General features: G+C 36.4%; 1 protein-coding gene across 1 annotated transcript in view; it reads right to left on the bottom strand.

The window, feature by feature from the left end:
* cdh23 (cadherin-related 23) overlaps nt 1–24,296 on the bottom strand; it is a 217,753-nt gene that overhangs the window by 94,877 nt on the left and 98,580 nt on the right. Inside the window, exon 9 of the mRNA XM_057342191.1 lies at nt 21,668–21,746. Coding sequence (XP_057198174.1) covers nt 21,668–21,746 — 79 coding nt within the window. The remainder of the gene's footprint in view (nt 1–21,667; nt 21,747–24,296) is intronic.

Below are 24,296 nucleotides of genomic sequence, written 5' to 3'. Positions count from 1 at the left end.
CTGTCTGTGTCTGTCTCTGTCTGTGTCTCTCTGTCTCTGTCTCTCTGTCTGTGTCTCTCTGTCTGTGTCTCTCTGTCTGTGTCTCTCTGTCTGTGTCTGTCTCTGTCTGTGTCTCTCTGTCTCTGTCTCTCTGTCTGTGTCTGTCTCTTTCTCTCTGTCTGTGTCTGTGTCTCTCTGTCTCTGTCTCTGTCTGTGTCTCTCTGTCTCTGTCTGTGTCTCTCTGTCTCTGTCTGTGTCTCTCTGTCTCTGTCTGTGTCTGTGTCTCTCTGTCTGTGTCTCTGTCTGTGTCTCTCTGTCTCTGTCTGTGTCTGTGTCTCTGTCTGTGTCTCTCTGTCTCTGTCTGTGTCTCTCTGTCTCTGTCTCAGTCTGTGTCTCTCTATCTGTCTGTGTCTCTCTGTCTCTGTCTGTGTCTCTCTGTCTCTGTCTGTGTCTCTCTGTCTGTGTCTCTGTCTGTGTCTCTCTGTCTCTGTCTGTGTCTCTGTCTGTGTCTCTCTGTCTCTGTCTCTGTCTCAGTCTGTGTCTCTCTATCTGTCTGTGTTTCTCTGTCTCTGTCTGTGTCTCTCTGTCTCTGTCTGTGTCTCTGTCTCTCTGTCTGTGTCTCTCTGTCTGTGTCTCTGTCTCTCTGTCTGTGTCTCTGTCTCTCTGTCTCTCTGTCTCTCTGTCTCTGTCTGTGTCTCTGTCTCTCTGTCTGTGTCTCTCTGTCTGTGTCTCTGTCTCTGTCTGTCTGTGTCTGTGTCTCTGTCTCTGTCTGTCTGTGTCTGTCTCTCTGTCTCTCTCTCTCTGTCTCTCTCTGTCTCTCTCTGTCTCTCTCTCTCTCTCTCTCTCTCTCTCTCTCTCTCTCTCTCGGCCTAGACATATCAGATTTAAGTAAATAGTCTATTTTCCTCTTTCATCCTCATCTTTTTTTCTCTCTATCCATTTCTCACAGCTGCTGTTTGTTTAATGCATGCAAATGATGTCCAGCAGATGGACGGCAGGGAGAGAACGATATAAAACTCTTGTCTTCCATTTGTTCTGACACACCTTCACCTCTTTTTCGATAACATAGTGTACTAAACTTTATTAGATCACCATTGTTTCATCCTTCCTTCCTTCTCATTTCTGTTTCATGATGCTCTCTTCCTGCACCTAATCGTTGATTCAATTCTCCACCTCTAAATTCTCACATTCATCCACTTCCCCATCATTCCTCCCCATTCTCAAACTCTCGTTCCATCTCATCTCGGGTGTTCGCTATTGTTATGCTAAACAGGACGTAGTCACATCATCGCGGCATCTGTATTGGATTTAGATGGAGCTTGTTGCGCATGCATGAGCGACTCGGAGCCACCCTGCAGAGATAGTCGTGAGTTCTACACTCAGAAAGCAATCTGAACCACATGCGTAATGGAAATCAAACAATGGGAATACCCAGATTGATTGAGAGAGCTTGAAGCGCGCGTGTCTGAGACGTGAATATATTGACTCCTCTGGGCATCGGCAGCCAATTAGAAAACTCATTTTAATTCACTCTCCCAAATGGCCAGCGAGACACCAAACGGGCAGAGGCGAGTTTCGTCGACCAGATTGATTCATTAAAATTAACATGTTTGGCTGTTCAGTGGAGTATGACCACTGACAGCGGGTTGATTTAAAAATGATAATAATCCTGATCCGGCAACGCAAATATATTTCTTAAGGTAGATGCGGAGTCATTCCGAGGGCGCTGTGAGGAGGCAATATTCATGGGCTTGGTATTACAAGGGTTGTGGGTTCAGAACATGGTGGTGGGTTGAGAATATGTGGACTATGGAAATATGTTCTCACAGACGAGTCAATGAAATGTCGAAGGGTCACACGGGTTAGTTTGCGTGACTACATTAACGCAATAGTTCTCCAAATAAATGAAAGTTCTGTCATTATTTACTCAGCTCAGTGTCAGCAAACCCATGTGGGGTTATTTATGACTCATATATATTATTATAAATTATATCATAAAACTCAAGAGACACAGAAAATTCTTTTTTGAAAAATAAGAAACAAAAAAAACCCTAAAAATATTCTACCTGAAAAGTAATCCAAAGGAATACATATACAGAAACAGCTTTTTCTCCTGCTTTTATCATAGTTTTAATCTTATGTAATTTTTTAATTATTTTTCAGATTTTATGGAAATTGTTAATGGAATCCCAAAATTATCATTATTAGTAGTAGCAGTAGGATTAATAATAATTAATCCTAATAATAATAATATATCATTTATCATTTCTATATAAAGCACTTTAATTTGATTGATTAATAATATTAACAATAAGTAGTTTAAAATAATTAAATAAAAGTATTATTATTATTATTATTATTATTATTACAGAGATGCTTTTATTGTTTTAGATCCTGTATGGATATCTTTGTATGGAAAATGTATGTGAAGCTCCTTAAATTAATAAATAAATAATACACATAAATAAATAAATACAATCATTATTGCATATTTAATTATAATTCAATTAAATAACAGTAAATTATTACAACAACAACAAAAAAAACACTGGTATGAGTAATGAACAATTTTTTAATGACTGGACTATTTCTTTAACTAGAGGCAAGACCAGGTTAAGTGTATGAAGAACCGTTGGAGTTGAGCTGGTACATTAGTGTCAGATAAACACTCTTCAGAAGAGCGAAGTGATGCTGCGTTCTGCCTGACAGAACAAAACTCTCCCCCACAGAGACTGACATCTCATCAACACACAAAGTGACAGCTGAGAGAATTCTCTCTGTTTGAGAAATCAAGCTCGGCTGAAGTTGATGGAGAGAATAAAGAGAAGAGTTTGAGAGAGTGGAGCTCTGTGGGGGACGAGATAGCTCAGCCACTTTAATCCACTAAAAGCCATCAGCTAAGAGAGTTCACCCACAGCAGCTTAAGACAGACACACCGACAGCCCACAGGATGAGGAGGACAGCCACAGACACATGATGGTTAATTACACGACCGCCGATGGAGATTGCTGGGGAAACCCTTTCATTTGGAATTATAAATCAATAGAGAAATTTCAAAATCTTTTTAAATTGATCCCAACTATGACACTGAATGAGAAATGTAAATTGAAATAATCAAGACTGTCAACAGCAATTAAATTTGATAAATATAGAAGAAGGCTCAAAAGTTCACTTACTCTTTATAAATATTTTCCACATTTTGGCAGAATAGTAAACTTTCAATTCAATTTTTTTTTTAAATTTATATAGCGCTTTTCACAATGTGCATTGTTCCAAAGCAGCTTTACAGGAGCAAATAAGAAAAACACAGAAAGGTCAAACACAGCACAGTGCATGGTGTTTATAGACCAAGCAAGATCATTATAATAAATAATATCTAATAAATAAATGAATAAATAAATAAATAATAAATAAATAAATAAATGCAGTCTCCCGGTGAGCAAGCCAACACTGCACTGCTCTGCACTTATCAAATATATGTGACCCTGCCTGCGAAAATCAGGCTAAAGTCTCAAAATCTAGAGAATCCATTTGATTTCAAGCATTCATTTCACTATGATTTCAACCTTTGACGTGGTTGTACTCGTGTAAAATTTTCACAGAATGTTCTTTATATTGTGTATGATGATTTTCATGTATGTAAAAAACAGTAAGTCACCAAAAAACGACTTTAGCTGGGTTTTCACAGGCAGGGTCACATATGGAATGCCACAAATGCCAGACTTTGGGAATTAAATTGTGACTAAAAACTTGAATATAGATTAAGCCAAGTTATATTTGACCACCTTCAAAGAAGTCACTCTTTGTCTAAAATGTGTAAAAAAAAACGTTTGTTATTTTATCAAGCGGCTTCTTCAGGTGTCACCCTGAGATGCTTTTGAAACTATTCAATCTAAGTCATGCATTTTCATAAAATTGTAGTTGTCTAGTGAAACAAACGTATAGATAACGCGGTTATATTTTTTTCTAAAAAGTAACATTTTATTTGATTCTTTTTTAAGATTTCAGTAAAGTGACTACCATTAGTGTGCAGTATAACAATAAAACTGTACCCAAATTGTTTATGAATGCTTCTGATCTCAATGTGCATGATAGGTCTTTTATTCCTCCTTTATTCATAATCTAATATAGGAATGTTTATAATGCAAACAACTTCTCAGATCACGTCACAACTCTACTCTTTTTTTCAACTTGCCTCTTTACACGCCGTCCAACCATGTGTCAAAATTCTGGATACACATTTTTAACTGTAAAACAAAATCAACATCTGGGATTAAGGTGTTATTTGTGTTACAACAAGATGTTATCTCCTCCAATAATACATCAAAACTAGACAAGCCGTGACTATCGTTTTTCTTTCCAAGGAGCACATTCCACACACTTTAGGGCTTTCCTGAAATATTCTTCATCTGAACACGCAACCCTGCTTGTGTCGACACCCTGCCTCCCAGACAGCACTTGTTTACCTTCAGTATGTGAAGGAGCTGTAAAATCAATTAAAGTCACCGTCCGTCATCTCTACGTCTGAGCTTAGCTGAAGCACATGCTAAAGAAGAGGAACGAGACGTTCACTGCCCTCAGCTTCTGTTCCCGCGCCGACTGCTATCTCCCGCTTTCAGACCGTTTTACTACAAGAGCCGCGTCGCCAGCCTTGATCTTAGCCGTACTAACAGAGCGACACAAATTAGCTCACGGTTACGGGTTAGTGAACCTGTGCGGCAGATAGCCACGCTTTGTCGCATCTATCAAGTCAGTCAGGCAACAAATTAGTGGACAAGCTGTGAATTAGTGAATAATTTCATTAGGCTGTCAGCGAGCAGAGGAATTGGGAGCTGGTGGGAAATAAGTCAGAGAGAGAAAATTTCAACGTAGTGGCTTTAAAAATGTCTAATTATAATATTATCCGGTGATGTTACGTTTGATGTCAAGTATTTCATTTCTATTAAAAATAATAGTGCGTACAACCTTTAATATCCTTGTCAAAATGTTCTTTTTTATTTCATTATTCCATGCTCTCTTTCTTTGATAGTCACAGTCTTGAGAAGAAAACCATTTTTTTTGTCGGTTGAAGTCAAATTACATCAAACTAACCAGTTGTGAACACCAAATGTACTTGTATTATAGTTGCGCAAGTGATTCTTGTTCATTTTTAACCAAAAACGTTACAACTTTAATAGAAATTGAGATGTTTTGTCCGCATGACCACCGCAAACCAACATATTTAATGAACGCCAAACACAATCTAAACTTTTCAAGAAAACCCCTCCTGTCTTCTGATAATGAAAGGGTTCTTTATAGCACCACCCTCAAAACATTTTTTTACGATACTGTTCACTTTATTTAAACAAATCATTTTGTTTTAACACCATTGTTTTACGTTCAAACTCAATTGCATTGTGTTAAACGGACTAAAAACAGTAATGCTTTGGCTTAACTAAATGTTTACATTTTAAATTACCATGTTTCAATCAAGCAGAAAATAATGGAAACATGTTTTCTCTACCTAAATACTTTTAGTATGATGAACTTAATTGATTCAATTTATTTGGACATTACTTGGACATGGTTGTTTAAGTTTACTCAGTTCAGTTTAGTTCATCATACATTAAGTATTTGAGAAGAGATAATGTATTTCTGTTGTGTGGGACCACTGTCCATAATTTAATTAAGTTAGTTCAAAGTATCTTTTTTTTCAGTATACAGTAGCACTTTTTAAGGCAGGGTTCTTTATGGAACCTTAAAAAGGGTTCTATTTAGCACCAAAAAGGGTTCTGCTATCGTTACAAGCCGAAGAACTCTTTTTGGTATACTATTTACAACCATGAGCGCAATAGTTCTTCAAATAAATGAAAGTTCTATCATTATTTACTCACCTCAGTGTCAACAAACCCATGTGGGGTTATTTATGACTCATATATATTATTATATCATAAAATATAAAAATCGAAGAAAATTCTTTACAATGAGGTTATAGCGAAAAATAAGAAACAAAAAAACTTAAATATACTCTACCTGAAAAGTAGTCCAGATTAATACATATACAGAAATAGCTTTTTCTCCTGCTTTTATCATATGTAGTTTTTATATACAGTGTGTAACTTTTTATTCTTCATCAGATTTTATGAAGAAGAACCTTTTTTCACCACACAAAACACAAAAGAAGATATTTTGAGAAATGTCTTTGTTTTTGTGTGGTTTCTGGTCCATACAATGGAGGTCAATGAGGGCCAGTGTTGTTTGGTTCTTCAAAATATCTTCTATTGTGTTCTGCAGAAGAAAAAAGTTATACAGGTTTGAAATGACACAAAGGTGCATAAATGACAGCAGAATTTTCATTTTGGAGTAAAATATCCCTTTTAATGCGTATATTACGTCAAACACCTCCAATCCAGTTCCTCAGTTCACATGTTCCGCTGACACACACTTACAGCTTCATGAAGCTGCTGTAACAGCGTCGCAGCTTAGCACGCTAGTGTAATAAACAGGGGCAGTGTGTGGGCATGTTGACAGAGGCCGGGGAACAGGAGATTAACCTCATGCCAGACCTGTCTGTAGTCACTGCATACTGGGCCCGTGCCAGTCCATTGTTGGCCACAGAATGGGGTGACTGTGGGGCCACTGCAGGCGAGGGAGGAAGCACAGCCCTCTGGGTAATTATGGAGGATTGGGGCCAAAAGGTGGAGAGAGGAGGGGAGTGCAGTTGAGGGGACAAATTAAGTCCTGGCAGATGTGACTGTGTGTTTATATAGCCAGAGATGTGTCAGACACAAACACACAAACACACTCTCTCAGGCACTACATGTGACACAGGTAAACATACAAATAAATTGAATCCATCATTAGAATCTGTGCAACATTCTTTTTGTGGAATAAAGCTCTAACAAAACTGAGAGATCAGTTTAAAGGCACAGTACACAAAAAAATCATACAAACATCAATCCTGGTATGACACACATTATCTGACAGAATCTTTATTTTTAGGAATTTTGTTATAGAGAAAAAAGTTGTATATAAAGTTGTATAGAGGTATTGTTAACTACAATACATTATATTAATTGTGTATATATAAATAATTTAATAAATTAATTAATATATTTTTAACAAATATTTTTTATAGATATAATTATATCATATCTTTTAACAGAGCATTTGCACATTTTCAGTATATCTCACATTTGTATCTATGCTTTTACATATACTATTTATATGCATGTATATTTTGCAATTACACAATTTTAATGTGTAAATAAAAACAATTGTGTACTTTTTTCTAGATTTATATTTACTTTATTTTGCTACCGGTGTTCCTTGCTTTGAAAGCTTCTGTACAGTAACAAAGAAAAATTTGTTTTTGCGTTCATTCATTTATTAGTTGATTCATACAGTACAAGGTCAAAAATCCAACAAGCAAGATGCGGCAAAAAAGTCACAAAACTATAGCTGAATATAGGACAGCTGGTACAGAGTTGGCTCTCATCGTGTCCCTCCCACTGACTCCTCACGGCCCAATCAGAATAACAGAGAGTGCTGATTGACAGCTGCTCTGAGACTGGTCATCCATGAGGGCTCAAAGCAGCCATGATGGCTCTAAATTGCTTTGTGTGCTTCAGTGGCTTGACCAAACTGCCAATATACTGCGACAGCCGTGGACTATACGGACCACTGCGCCGTCACCTGTCACCCACACCTGTGGAGGACCAGACCTGACAATACACACACATTTATGTCTGTTTCTACCAACCCTTAGATACAGACCTTTGTCTCAACCTATACAAACAATAACTAAAGGCAAAACACATGTATGTACGCACACAAATTGAAAACTGAACTGAAAACACAAACTGATTGAAAAGAATGTCAAAAAATGCCCAAACAGCTTTCTCAAGAGCGTGAACACTGTGGCACTTTTAAAACATCACTTTGTTTGAGTGTCCAGAAATGCAGAGCTACCTGTGTGTGTGTGTGTTCATGTTTGTATATCCCGGTGGGGACCTAAACCTGAATGCACACCAACACATGGGGACTCGTGCCACCGTGGGGACCAAAATTGAGGTCCCCATGAGCAAAAACGCATGTGACGTGAGTAATCGGGTGTACTTTGGGACCCAGGAGACACCTGCGGTCATCAGAGCGAACGCCAAAGAAACTACAGTTGAACGGAGCTTCAAAATCATCAGTCTGTCTAAAGAAATATGAAGTAAACGTGTTTCAGTACATCTATATTTCCCCCAATATGCACATTTTGGACTAAAAGCCCTGTGATCGCAAATGAACGGGAGCAGACGAGGATGAATATGTACAGTATGTCTCATATCCCTAACATTATTTTGCTAGTTTATTTTGCACTCCTGACATAAATGAACAAAACCCGCGTTTCATAATGTTATACTGTTGCTAACTTTGGCAGTATTTACCATTACGGTTTAATGATAACTCAAATATGGCATGATATTACTAATATATATAATATAACCGTATATAATATAATATATGTGTATTCCCGGTCCCGCCCACTCCCGCTGACATTTTTTCCTGTCCCAGTTACGTGATTAATAATAAATTCCCGCGGGAATCCCAGAAACATGCCTCTAATGTGACGCTTATTTGAAAATGTACACAATTTGTACATTACATTACATAGGTCTAGTTTACAGAACCAAGTGCATGTGTTAAGCATTCTTATTACAAGTTGCTTAATTGAAATAAGTTTTGCATTCACTAGATTGTGTGTGTTTGTGTTTCTTGCTGGGGTTTTCACATTAGCAATAGTACTGAGCTGGAAAATATGAAGCCAATGTAACCAACACACACACACGCACACAGACTGTCTCTATTATTATGATACTCAATATACTTTGATTTATGACTGCTAAGAAAGAAACATACACAGTCAACAAAAGTTTAAATAAACCTTGCAAAATACAGAAAATGTAAGAAAAATAAGAGGCTTTTTTAAATTAAGGTTTGTTTTTAATTTACTACTGCCCTGAACAGGGTATTTTACATAACAGAAGTTTACATATCGCTTCTGTCCTTCTGAATTGCCATAAATCATTAATATTAGTCACCCTTTATGTTTGTCACTGGGTTGTGCAAATATCTAACCAATGAAAAGTATTAAAAAGTGCTTATTAACTTTGTACTTTCATTTTTTTTAAATGTTGTCAATGTCTTTTCCACTTCCTGAAAAACGCAGATGTAGTCCATATTACAGAATAATAACAACATTTAAAAAAAATAAGCCAGTTCAAATGTTACGTGAACATAAATTGCTATTATTTAGTAATGCCCTCCGGACACTACAAAAATATATACCGTGCTTCTTGGGCATCACTTAATGTTTGTATCTTTTGTAACTGTTGTGTATGATGGATCTCAACATCAAACAGTCACAGGTGAACAGAGGCCATATATGCAGAAGATGCTGGAAAAGCAAAGATTGTGCAGGACCTAGAGGATTTTTCCGGAGACCAATGGACAGTTTAATGACTCGGGACAAACAAGAAACTCTTCAACAACTATCACAAAACATAAAATCAGATGTAGGCAAGACGTATGCAAACTTTTGAACGGGGATATGTTTGTAAATTCAGGTATTATTCTGTGCCGTGGAGTTTATGTAAACATCTATTATGTGAAATGACTTGTTCAGGTAATTAACTAAAACAAACTTTTATTTTCAAACTTCTCTATTTCTCGAACATTTTCCAGATTCAGCGAGGTGTATGCAAACTTTTGACCACCACTGTATATTCTAACACTACATATGAGAAAGAACACTGCATTTGATTAAAAAAAAGTTAGTGGTGTCTAATCTGATCTCTTCATAAAAATTCAGAGTTTGTTTGAGACACGGGTTCAGGACTTTTAGACAAACCTTTTATAACTTCGATAACTGGCAAACAAAAGTTTTGATAATTCAATATATTAAAATGATATATCAATATTAAAAAGAATAATTATTATTTCCTGCTAAATTACTTTGAGTTGTCTGTAGAACTGACCATTAACCTCCACTGCTCCTTAAGTTTTTACTGTGATATCAACAAGCCCAGTAAAAACTAAACCAAACATCAATGATTTGAAATTCACCCTCCTTCTGACGCAGTAAATAACACTGAAATTAAAACATTTTAAACATTCACGTTGTGTTTATGCATGTGAGAGCGAAGTTGCCATCTCCCTGATCAACAGTAAACAGTTATTAAAATTCTGCTCACCTCTCTCTCAAAAAAACAAAACACTTGGAAAGAGTTGCAGGGAGTGGGACTCAAACATGTGTAGCTATTATGAGAAAAAGAGGGGTGCATAATCTGATGTGTGTGATCGGGTGTGTGATGAGACAAACGACACACACACACACACATACACAAACTCTCTTTCAAAGTTTAATCACCGTGAACCAACGTGCAACGCTTTCACAAGTCGTCACACGCCGATACAATAGCAGCAGAAAACTGTGATGTTGTGGGACGTAATGTGAGGGTTTGGGATCCGTTCCGAGTTTAGATGATTAAATGATTGTGATTCCTGCGGGCTAATGCAATGTGTAATGAGAGCGTCTATTTAATGAGAATAATTTCAGAGCATTAGGAAAGATATCATAACCTCCAGTCTCTAGTGACATTCGGATAAATCCAGCCCACACGTACGTTCATACACATAAACACACCGGAGGCATGGAACAATGCTGAAACAAATGAGCTGATAACACACAGGCACAATACCAACATACACACACACACACACATACACACACATTTACAAATGGCACACGTTCATTTTCATTCTTTTGTTATAAGGTGATAGTGGTCAACCACACCGCCAATCTACGCAACACACAATTTAATCTATACGTTTTCTTTCAAAAGAACAAATATATGTTAACAATAGCCTTGATTTAACAAATACAATGAATATAAAGGGTAAAACTTTCAGCATCAGGCCAAAACAACTACAAACAAATGATCAGCCTGAAGAGCATATAAGGTGACAACAGAATTTATTCAAGAATGCTGAGCTCATTTACTTTTAACACTCTTTTTCTAACAACAGAAGAACAACATGGAGCTCACTTCACAACGTCTTTCAGAAAGAATCAAAAACGTGCAGGTTACAAGAAAAGAATGTAGTAATCCACACTAATCACGATCACACTAAAAAATAAAGACAACCACCCTACCCAAGTAGAACTAATACCGAAATTAAGATGCTTATAGTTTGCAGAGTTAAAGACATAAACACTTCTGAACATTTTTGTTTTTTAATAAGTTATATGTAATTTGGTTTTCTTATTTGCAAACATGAATATAAAACTTATGTTCAACATACAAACAAAAAAACAATTAAAGGGATACTTCACCCAAAAATGAAAATTCTGTCATCATTTGCTCACCTTTGAGTTGTTCCAAATCTGTATAAATGTATTTGTTCTGATGAACACAGAGAAAGATATTTGGAAAGAATGGTTATAACCAAACAGATCTCGCCCCACATTGACTCCCATAGTAGGAAAAATTACTAGATCATGTTTTATTCTGTTGAACACAAAAGAAGACATTTAAAAGATTTGGGACAGCAAACAGTTCTGGGGCACTTTTGACTACCGTTGTATTTTTTCCTACTATGGGAGTCAATGGGGGGCAAAAACTGTATGGTTAAAAACATTCTTCCAAATATCTTTCTCTGAGTTCATCAGAACAAAGAAATTCATACAGATTTGGAACAACTCGAAGGTGAGTAAATGATGACAGAATTTTCATTTTTGGGTGAAGTGTCCCTTTAACAACACGTTAAAAAATAGAAGTACTTCATAAAATAATAATAATAACAAAACAACTAACAACACAATTTATTCCCACTAGAAGCTGTCATTTCATATCCTCATTATTTTTCATCTCATCGTATGCTTTCTTACAACTATGTAAACATCTTTCCCATTTATAAAAAGAAACATACATTTTTCATGGAGACCAAAGGAGCTTGTCTAAGGCTGACACATGCCCTGAAAGCCATTCATAAATCAAAGATCTTTTTTAATAATTCTGTAACCTACTGTTATGTATCTGACGTTTTATTAGCTCAAACTATAAAGACGATAAAGACAGAAAAATATAAAACAATTACAAACATATGTGCGAACAACATGAACAAACGACAAACAAACCATCCTGAGCATCCGTTCTAACACATTTAAACCAACACACATTCACAGTATCTCTGCTTTTATATGCCAGAAATGCTATTGAATCCCATTTGGCATGAAAGGCTGTTTTATGGATTATATGACATAATCCAGTCAATGCTCTCAGATAACAACTGCAGGATTCAGATTAGCAACAATCCTTTACTTGAAGTGGCAAAACCGATCCTGGCAGCGAGATCAAAAACCGACTCTATCCCTTCAACAAAAGTGAAAATCACATCATAAATTTACACAGCAAGAGCCTAATGATCATACAAAATGAGGCCAAAACCTTTAAACATTTTCAACGCATGTCTCTGATCTATCAGACACAATTAGGAGACATGGCGGTCACAGTTTACAGTCACCATAAAAGACAACCATAAAAAAATAAAGAACGATAGAATTCAGTAGATGTGAGGTCGCAGGTGTGCACCGATTGGCTATGAAACAATGACAAACATGGCTTATCCAATCCTATTACAGAACCCTAACTATCGGTTTTATATTGTGAATTAGTCTATTTTTCACAGATTTCATCTACCTGTAGCATGTGAGAATCCATAGCACTTTGACCATAAATGTCATGGCAGCAGTCGATAGAGCTTTGGGGTGACTCTGAGTCAAAGAATCATTAAGAAACGATTCATCTTCCTTAATGATTCTTTTAGCAATTTTGGAGGAAGAGAAAGAAGCCATGTTTAGAAAGCTTTTCTAATGCATTTACTCCCCTCAACAGACTGTTGTAAAACAATGAGATCATGTCAATGAGTTCAACAGAACAGTAATAAATAATCAGAAATAAATTGTGTTACAGAAATTTTTGCATCTAACAACACTGCTGTCATTGTTATCTCTTCAAAACTCATATGGGTGTCTGTGAGTCAGGTCATGTGTTCCTAAAGTCTAAAGGCTTCTTTTTCTCTTATAATTTTCACTTTTAAAATGCAAATACGCAAAAGTTGTATATTGCACGTGCACGCCTTGCATGTTATGATGACAACGTTTGGGTTCACTCAAATACAAATATTGCATATTTTAAGCACATGACATTATGCCTTTCAAACTAAATTCAATTTAGTACTAAATACTAAAACAATTAAGTAACCAAAAATAAACCAGTTCTTGATTCCCAAAAGGAAAGTCCAGTTGTCTGTATGTTGTGTCAGTAAATGAATAAAGAATAAAAGGCCTGTTCCACGGGCCAGACGAGTGACCCATCGGACAAACCCATCACACATACACACTCATTCAATATACACACCAGCGGTCTGATCTGAAATTAAAGACCCTCTCACACACACACATATTCTTTTATCAACTGGAGCTTATTGTAACCCAGGTCACAGGGTTGACTATTGATCTGAAGCTCAAGGCTCAAGGGGAATAATCAAACCCTGAGAGATAGATTGGAAACTTTGATCTCTCTGCTGAAAGTGTCAAGCGCATTCTTTAAACAAGATCCACAGATGATTTGACTTATTGAACCCTTCGTTTCGGCCTTGTGACTCTGCGTGCGAAGACATAAGAACTAGGGCTGAAGTTTATAGGAATTAATGAATGGAAAATCTGTAAACGTAACGTAAACGATTTGACCAAGGAGTTATTAGTGACAACAGCTAGAAAAGTGTGTTAAAGATTCAGTTTGTGTGAGAATCAGAATTCAGTGAATAATTATCACAACGTCATCACCTGCTATTGGGGTCCGCAGAACACAGAAGACTCGTGCCATTATTTTCACAAATTAATCTAACATTTTATATAAAAAAGTATCAAATATGTGCCACACCTGAAGCTGTCAAAACTTATCAACAAAATAAAGTTAGAAGGGAGCTTGAATGTGGTTTAGGCTGAAATAAATACAAAATTGCATTATTAAATAGATTTGTGTCAATAATTTAAAGAATAAAATAAACGGAATGAGCAGAATGTTTGAGGCATGTCAACACAGCGTTGCGAGCACTGACAGTAATGATGTTTCTGAATCTGGTTTCTTTTCACTTCAGCAGACGACATTAAGCTCAGAGTGACAAGACCGTATTAAGATCAGAGTTAGATGGCAAAATAAAGGATGTAAGCTGCTCTGTATTTCTTCATCTTTGCAGGTGGATTTCACAGGTCACGCTTTGGCGAGCAGACTCGTGCATGAACGGGTAATGGCTTTTTAAGTACACCACACAGACAGTGAGTGACTACAGAAAGCTTTTAGAGTCTACTATAATAGCATACTACACATACTATTTCTGCAATACATAGTATACATAGAATATTGTATAAACAGATGATTTCAGTATGAATCTAATGCATGCTGCACTACATTTCCCAATGTCCATTTCAAAGTCGTATAAAACAGTGCACACGGTATGCAATACAGTATCCCTCGAATGCAATGTGCTGCATAAGTCATTTACATGTCAGAATCAGTAAACATATAGTAAACAATAACACGCCCGCTAGTCACCCAGTTTTCAGGACAAGTCGTTAGGAAAAAAAAGTAGCAATGCGAGTCATTGTTCATCTGTGATCTAACCCTCGCAAAGAGGACATTTAGTGTGCTAATAGTATACTTTTCAACTAAAATAAGAGAAAAAAATAAGAACGAATATCAGTCAACCTTTTATGTAGCTTCTCGTTTATAATTAAACAATTCGTAGTTTACTAAAAGTATACTTCAATGCATACTTTCATAAACTAAAAACATATGCTACAAGTATTGAACTACTGTACTATACTATTAGTACACCCATATATAGTGTATACTACACAGTATAGTGCATACTAAAACTATGTAGTATAGTTGCGGTACAAACGAAAAACTACTGTTCTGAGTAAAGTCAAAGTTTACTGCTGTTACACTTAATATAAAAGTATACTTTTATAAACTAAAAAGTGGGCCAATTTAGTTCCAAGAAGCATTTAAATTGAATACTACTAGTACAATAATACACAATATTAAATAAAGCATACTTAAAATACTTGAACATTACTTAAAGGGACAGTTCACACAAAAATGAAAATGCTGTCATCATTTACTCACCTTCAGGTTGTTCCAAACCTGTTTAAATTTCTTTGCTCTGATGAACACAGAAAAAGATATCGGGAAGAATGTCAGTAACCAAACAGCTCTCATCCCCAACACCCCCCCCCCCCACCCCCATTTACTGCCATAGTAGAGAAAATAAATACTATGTCAGTCAATACTATGTCAGTAAGATCTGTTTGGTTACTGACATTCTTCCAAATATCTTCCTTTGTGTTTAGCAGGAAAAAAAATTATACAGGTTTGGAATAATCTGACAGCGAGTAAATGATGACAGAATTTTCATTTTTGGGTGAACTTTCCCTTTAAGTATACTCATGAAAATGAACCTAAAGTGTACAGTACTTATTTTGTGTAAGGTTGTTCTATTAAACGCATGTGTACGCATCTTATTTCTAACCTACATATCCAAATAATAGGGCTCTAGATGTAAATCCATGAGAACTGGTGCACTTCAGGAAAACATTCCATAAGGTTTCCATGGTAACGTTTGGCTTCACTGTCACAGGAATAACAAGGCTATGTAGATCGTTTTCCTTTTGGGAGCTCAGAGTCGAAAAAAGCTCACATGTGCTTCTGAAAGAGGGGGGTGATTTAATGAGGCTTTAACTTTGGCCCTTTAAAGCCACCGTAGCTGGAGGGGCTGTGAGGTGGATCTGTGAGCACCGCGCACAGTTCATGAACCCTGCTGGGCTGAAACTTAGGACACTGTTTTCCCTCGGCGCTTTATAATGGATTCAACGGGCAAGAGAGATTCGTAAGTATGTCTGCCTCCCATACACAAACGCTGAAACACACACACACACTCTCTCACTTCAGTAGACACAATACTGGACTTGTCCTGGGGTCGTGCAGCTGTGGAATAAACACACACACACACTTAAAACTCTCCCTGTGATTCATAAAATAGATTATAGTGTTCAAAATCGAAAGACATGCTTTACATTTAAGGCATTTAAAATATACTTAACTATCACAAATTATTTTGCAATTCTAAAATAATGTTAGTGTGCTTGCCAGACCCAGACACCAGCCTGTCTTCTAATGCATACACTGAATAAACTGTAAGTCAGGTAAAAGCGTGCCAGATGCATACAAATAAAACCAATACGAATGCATGGTAAACTTCTGCATGATCAAAAAGAGATGATGGCGTTCCAGGTCAGGTTGTTGGATTACGGCGAAGATTCAGGCCTGAGTCATTTTACAGTAAATAATAACATCAACGCCACTGTGATCAGACCTCCGGGAGAAAGGGCGAGAGACACACTGAGAGATGAGAGCGAGAGAGTACAGTAATCTGTGGTCTCTAGATCATTAACACACATCACCCTGCAATTAAAAACTCATTTATCTTAATTACTCAACTAATGGGACGAGTCCCCGCAGACACACACACAAACACGTGCACACTTCCCCAAAGGACATCCACAGTGACATTCACACACACACGTGCATAAATATGTGTGAAAACCCATCAATAATGCTCACACACACACACACACACACACATGCTGTTATCTCTCTCTACTGTTATGTCATTACCTGCAGACTGCTGAAGAATTAACCAATGAAATTCACATTACTACTGACATTTTATGTGTGTGTATTTGTGGAAGTGTAATTCTTAATTGTGTGCAAAAATAATTGACTTTCAAATTGGAGAGGTTATTATTCTCATGATAGATTATCTCTCATCTGTTTTCTTATAACATGCAGCTGTTTTGTTTAATTCTTTGCTCTTTTATTTCTAAGTTATATTAAATAAAAGCATCTGCTAAATTAATATGTAAATGGGTAGTTAAAGCCATGTGTCCTATTGTGTAATAGCAAAAAAAACATAAAACAAAGTGCTAGTAATATATAATTTTATATCATTTATATTTATAATATAGAACAGCTTATCTTAGATCGGTTTTTTTCTACATTTTTCCTGTCACACCATTGGACACATTTATGGTTTATTTGTCAACTACCCAAATATTTACTTCTGACTGAATAAAGTATCGCAGAGATGACGTATTTTGTGTGCAAACCCCGGAAGCAAGTTAGCATTTTAGCACTTCTGATTCCATAGCCTACAAAACTTCTAAATATTTTCACGTTTTAATCTACAAAATAAAACACACCAGTTATAACCCACTCGTGATTTTTTAACGCTTTATTGTGTCTTGAAAACCGCAGTTGCTAACAAGTTGCTAAAAGCGACTACATCCTTTGGTGGAACGTTAAACTATAGACCGTTTCATCGGACGCGCGTGCGCCTGACCACCAGTTAAATTCCGGTTTATGTTTGGCAAGTGTCTAATAATATAACTATTTATATTTCATTTCATTTATGTTAATATTAATTCATATGATCATTTTACTGTAAAATAATTGTAAACGAATAAACAATTTGTTAAATTTTGTTGTATGTTCATTTTATTAAATAAACAATTTGTTGAATGATCCTGTAGTTGTGACGCATGTAAAGAAACCGTATGGTACATTGACATCTAGCGGTTGAACTTGGTATCGCAGTCTAAATTAAAAATATTGGCGAGACAAGTTTAGCCAAGTAACAGTTCTTCTAGGTTTCTGTTGATTGTTATCAGAAATAATCTACAGGCACTCTATTGTTGGTGAATGTGTACCGGAAGTTAAGATGGGGTCACAAAAGTGCACATGTGCAATAACATTCTTTTATGTTGTTAAGATGAAACCGTCTATAGAATATCTCTGCGATACTCTATTAGAGCTTTCCTACAAAAACCCGCCCACCAAAGACATGTCAGACAATCGAAACAAATGTCAGAGAAGCAGAAGCTGTTTTTGATTGGCTATGTTTTCTCAGACACTATTATTATTATTTTAGAGGTTTATTGTGCTGTCAAAGACACATGTGAGATTTCTTAAGACATTTATGTGACATCTGTCAGTTAATAGATACAATCAATGTGTGGCATTTAAAATAATTGCTCGCAGCGCCTTCAAGGTTTATGTTTCATAAAGTTGTTTTACATCTATTTGAAGTAAAATGCCAGTGCTCTTCAGAGCAACATAGTCTAAAATAAAACAACTGGCAAATCATAAGAAAGTTAAAAGTTCTGCATTGATTGTTTTCTTTTTGCAATATTAACTTCACAAGACAAAATGAAACTCGTCTGTGTTCTTGCAGTATATAACATCCCAACTCAACTTCTTGTTTTAATAAGTAATATGCTGGAGAGGGCAGTATCTTGTTCTCTCTCTCTATTTTCCCTTGCTTCTTTGATTGTCCCCTTTGGATTCCCACACAACGACTATGAGACAGCAAGCAATATGAATTCTAATAGAGCAATTACCATTATGAATGATATCTGGGGATATTCGGCTGATCTCGGGTCAGGGCCCGCGCGATAGCTCTCATGATTACTGAGTATGGAATCAGGTTAAAATAGCCGAGCTCCGCTAGCCTGCGGGAATGTTTAACCCACATCAGGGATCTCTGTCCTATTGATTAGACCATTAGACTTGAAACGCTTGGGGGAAATTTACACCATCCTCTATCCATTCCAAATCTTTGCATTAAATGTTTCACAATTTAACGTTAAGAGCTATCAGATTCCTCTTAAAGAGTACATTCCTCAATATTTTTAAGGGCTTATTTTGGTTTATGGAGTGTACGACAACAAGTTTATGTACATACATGATGTAAAAATACTATTATTTCGTAATAATAAGCAGTTTTTATTACCTTACTTCTTGACTGACTCTCAAATGATTCGTTCCGCGATTCATCTGTGTAATCTCCGCCTTTCCGCCAGCGTAGTCTGATCTGATTGGTCAGATAGTGTAGTCTGCTGTGATTGATCAGATGGTCTAGTCTGCTGTGATTGGTCAAATGGTCTAGTCTGCTGTGATTGGTCAAATGGTCTAGTCTGCTGTGATTGGTCAAACGCGTTCAGCATGTGTCGCAAATGGACCGCCTATCATTACTGCTGTATTACGGTTTGCAGGTGGTTGGATATTAACAGTGTATAGAGAGAGATGGCGTCGATTTTACCTTACCAGTTCGAGCCCGAGTCTGACGAATCATTCTTTAATCCTTATACAGATGCCAGTAAGAAAAAGGACTGTTTTAGACACTTCTCTTGTAACAGTTAGTTATCACGGCATACAGTGTACAGTGTTTGTATCTTCAGATGTTATTATAACTATAGTACACCACGCAGTTCTTGAAATAAAGACTTTGCGAGTTAATATGGTTGAACACTTACATTAGCGCAACGAGTTTATAGCTAACGTTAGGTAAACAAACAGTAACAACCCCAAAAATAACGGTAACGTTAGCTAAACACAGACATGAGATAACGTCACACAAATTTAATTTTAAGTAAAGACAAAAATAAAGAGTCACACTTACAGGTTGTGATTCGGTGGAGCTTACAGGTCCAAATAAAGTTGGTATTGCAACATCTTTTAAGGAAAGACGTTTAATGTATCCTGCAGTAAAGGCGCCAAGATTGATGAAGCAATCTTCGGTAAAATGACGCGCGCAAAGTAAAACGTTCGGTTTATACTCCTTTGGTGTCGTTTGAAAAATAAATAGTAACCATTTTTTCCTCAGAAGTTCTTCCTTTGGTAGTGAAAATAAGACTGACTTAGTTTCACTACATAGAACACAGCTTCTCTTAGACATGATGCACACGTCACGAACGAGCTAGTACAGTGTTTGGGGAGGAGAGAGTTAAGTTTTCGCAGTCAGTAGGCGGGGAATTTTCTAGTGACGTAGGTACATTGTGGTTAAAGATTCGGACAGGTCATGGCTTGTTCGCGTGATTCAGAGTCGATTACCTTTTTTATAAGCTAATAACTCTGTTATTCGTTCACCTTCGGATTTACAACTTGGCAGATTGCTTACATTCAAACACGGCAAAATTAAACACTTCATGAAATGTATTTTTTATGATCTCGAGGAATGTACTCTTTAAATGTTCATCCGGACAACTTCCAGTTCTCAGTTAAAAACGGTGTAATACTGTGTATGTAATTCTGGGTATTTTTGGAGGGCTGCGCTGCTCGTGTTTTGCTCTCTCTAAAATAAACGTACGCCTCTCTGCTCAAAAAATAATTTTAAGAGGACTCTGGGACGAAGCTAGTGCAGATACTCGTGTAAACCTCAGTGGTATGCTAAAAGTATCCCATAATACCGGTACCAGGTACCCATTCGATGGCCTAATAAACTCACATATACATCCACTTCTCAACAGAGATTTCCAAAGAGGAAGCAACGACGTCGACCAAAACTAACACGAATAAACACTTAAAGCTGCAATTCGCAACATTTACCTGTCAGGGCTGTACTGTAGGTTAACTTTTTTTGCACATAGCACTGGTGCTACAGAGGCTTAAAGTTTTGTAGCACAGGCCAAATACACTGAACAAAATTATAAACGCAACACTTTTTTTGACCCCATTTTTCATGAGCTGAACTCAAAGATCTAAGACTTTTTCTATGTACACAAAAGGCCTTTTTCTCTCAAATATTGTTCACAAATCTGTGTAAATCTGTGTTAATGAGCACTTCTCCTTTGCCGAGATAATCCATCCACCTCACAGGTGTGGCATATCAAGATGCTGATTAGACGGCATGATTATTGCACAGGTGTGCCTTAGGCTGGCCACAATAAAAGGCCACTCTAAAATTCTAAAGGTTAAATGAATATTTCTTAACTTTCTGAATGTTATTAATTCACACAAGAGCTATTTATATTGAACGTCAAGCTGATGTTTCTAAACATTTTATATACACAGAACTTTTATCGAACGATGCCGATTTTTGGCAGATATATCGGTGCATCAAGTCTAAAGCATTTTTCTGAACAGCATATTTCCCATTTAACCCTGCTATCCTTTTTTTTAAATGAATGCTGCTTAGTTTCATATCTTCTATAATCCAAAGACATTCGTGTCAAAACAGAAACCCAAAGAGAACCGTATAGCCTAAGAAGCCTCTCAAACGTCCATCTTACATTCGTTTTAAATATATCAGAGAAAACACATGGTGTAACACTCATGGTGTCTCACTCTTGCTCTCTTTATTCTGTCCCTCCCTCGGTCTCTGTCTCATGCTGATAGCAATGAAAGTGATCTACGGGGGAGGCCAAACACATACACAATGTGTGTGTTGAGCTGTGGGATGGTTCGTCCTTCTGTGCTAAGCTCATGTATGGACTGAACTGACAAAGGTTTTATAAAGTACACACATATTATGTCATATCCTTTAAGATAGACTGCAAAGCAGCAATATAGCCTTCGGACCACTGTCTCTCTCTCTCAGACTGACTGAATTCAAAACAAAACACAAACACCAGCACTTCATCATTTCACCATCCTTTGGTTTTGCGTTAAAAGTAAACGAATATGAAGGTCAAAATAATGAGTTGTTTGACAATTAATCGTCAGCTGAAATCTCAATGAGAGCAGCAGATGTGACTGACCTGATACGATAGTGTATCCAATTCCACGAGGTCGACCCAAGTCCTGATCGATCGCCCTGATCTTACGCACTTCATAACCCTAGAGACACACACAAACATTTCATGAGACAAAACAGAAAAGCACACATTCCTTAGTATTAAATAATCACAATAAACAGTAATATGATAAACATGTTTATACATGGTGACACATAATTTACACACATTGCTTTCTAGAAAATATGAAAGCCTAGGAGACTAACAAACTACTTGTAAATATTTTTGTGGTTATTTTTATTTAATGAATTAAAATGTTTCTACATTGCTTTACTAACTCAGATGCACTATGACAGACAGTCCGCAATATTCACCATGTGACCATATATTTAAAACATATACTTTGGTCAGAATACAATCTTAAAGAATTTTTTATATATAGCTAGTCATGTTAATGCACAGTGCATTTTAGTATTATCGCAAGTATTTTTATGTATTTTGCAATTGTCATTTCTTTTTTTTCTTATTTCTATTCCGTTTTTTATATTTGGGCTAAAATGTTTTTTAAAAGGTGCTTTGCAACAATGTAAAGTTGTGCAAGGTGCTTTACAAATCATTTTTGCTGAATTATTCACAAAAAAGTCTTTGCTGGCTTTGTTAACCCTTAAAAACTCACAAGCATATATACTACAATGTATTTATCTATCTAAAAAGATTAAGAACAAGTTCTCCATCCCCAACTCTACAAGCGACTAAAATCCAGCAGACGTGCCAGGAGTTTGCCGTTCCACCGACATCCACTTCCACAACCAATGAATGAAATGACACGTGAAAAACAACAAATGGAGGAATATTCCGGAACGAGAATTAGAAAACTCTTTGATCCTGAATGAGAATGGCAAAGACGCTTAAAGAGAAAGAAAGCGATAGAGACGGTCTGCCATTGATCCAGCTAACAGTGTCGGAGAGGTGTTTATGCTTCATTTCTGCCAACACTCCTCCACCATCACTGAACACAATCAATTACAGCACGTTTACCCACAGAACGACAGAAAGAGCCCGAGAAATGGATGACAAAAGTAGAGAGCGACTGGACGCGGGGATGAAGTGTGGCTGCAGTAATTTGCCAGCTATTCTCCTGCCGTCCTCGCAAGTGGAATGTTCAATCATGCACGTCTCTTTCTCTCATCCCTAAACATTCCTCCAGCGGGCCGTTCCTTTACCGCTGTGTCCGTCCTCCATCTCTCCTGTCTCTTCTCTTCCACCATCTCAGATCAAGCGCTTGACAGCCAAATTGTGTTTGCCCCTAAAAAGCCTTTAAATGTCACCCTGACAAAAGAAAACGGCAAACAACGGCGCCAAAGATCCCCGCTTCGCCTGCAAAACATCACTTTACTCTCCCGTTTACCCTTTGTCAAATTTTGTCTGTTTGGCAGGTGAATTTGTGTGGATAAGTGTAGCAGAGGGGTCAGTGTTCGGCCAGTTGGTGGCCACTGATGTCCATTCTAGCCGGCTTACAAAAGTTACATTGCATGATGAGAAAATACGCTTTTCCTAGGCTAACATCACAAATATCTCATTTATAGTTCATTATAGATTTTGTATATTTTTATATCAAAGCTGCAAAATGTAACTTTTGGGGGTTAAAACAAAAGAGTTCAAAATGGTCTCTTTATATTCTAATTGACAACAAAAAGCTTATAAAAATGATTTAAAGTGATTTATATCACATTGAATAATGAATAACAATGATTTATATCATTTGTGCTGGAGATGCACAAAATTACATTTTATATAATAATTTGGTAAATAATGCAATATGTGATACGATAATTAAAGTTGTAAAGAAAAAAATGAATTCCCTTCTTAGTAATTGTTTATTATTTTCCAGCACAAATATCTAGTAATTCTTAAATCAAGAAACAATGACCTAACAAGTTATGTCTAAACTGAATATCTTGTTTTTAATGTTTTGCTTCTTAAAGCAGATGAAGATATTTTATTTTATTTTAAAATAGTTTCCTAAATTTGTAAAAAAAATTGTAATAAAAAACAACAATCAAGAAATTTACTTTTTGGAGTGTAATAAAATATTTAAATAAATAAATATTAATAAATGAAATAAATATATTTTAGATTATATTACATAAATAATTGATCAAATTAAAAAACATAAACAACATACATGTTTTACATTCTTTCTGCTATCTGAATCATGACAACTTGAACTTTATAAAGTATTAAATTCAAGTTATCAAGTATTAAATTCAATTCAGTTTTTCAAAGCCCCACCCCTAACGTCACTGGCACGGAAGCAAATCGTATTAAAATGTACAAATGAGATCGTACTAATTCATACAAATTAGCCAAAATTAGCCATAAAATAGTAACGTTTTTACGTGAGATTTCGTTGAAAAGTAACCTTTTTGTCTTTCAAACAGAGATGCCAAAAAGGCAAAAGTTGCAGCTTTAAGGTAAATTTTTATTTCAGAAAATGACTTCATGCACGAACAAGACAGTCACCAGTGAAGGTGAGAAATCCTCTGCCATCAGCTAATTAGCCCTGTCATAACATCATTTACCTCAGGATGAAAGAGAATATTAATGAAAACCTCTCTCACTCTCCATAACATAGAGAGAGAGAGAGAGAGAG

The sequence above is a fragment of the Triplophysa rosa genome, linkage group LG9, assembly GCF_024868665.1.
Source record: "Triplophysa rosa linkage group LG9, Trosa_1v2, whole genome shotgun sequence".
In the NCBI taxonomy this organism is placed as follows: Eukaryota; Metazoa; Chordata; class Actinopteri; order Cypriniformes; family Nemacheilidae; genus Triplophysa; species Triplophysa rosa.
Note: the sequence above shows the minus strand (reverse complement) of the source record. Positions and strands in the feature narration are given on the sequence as shown.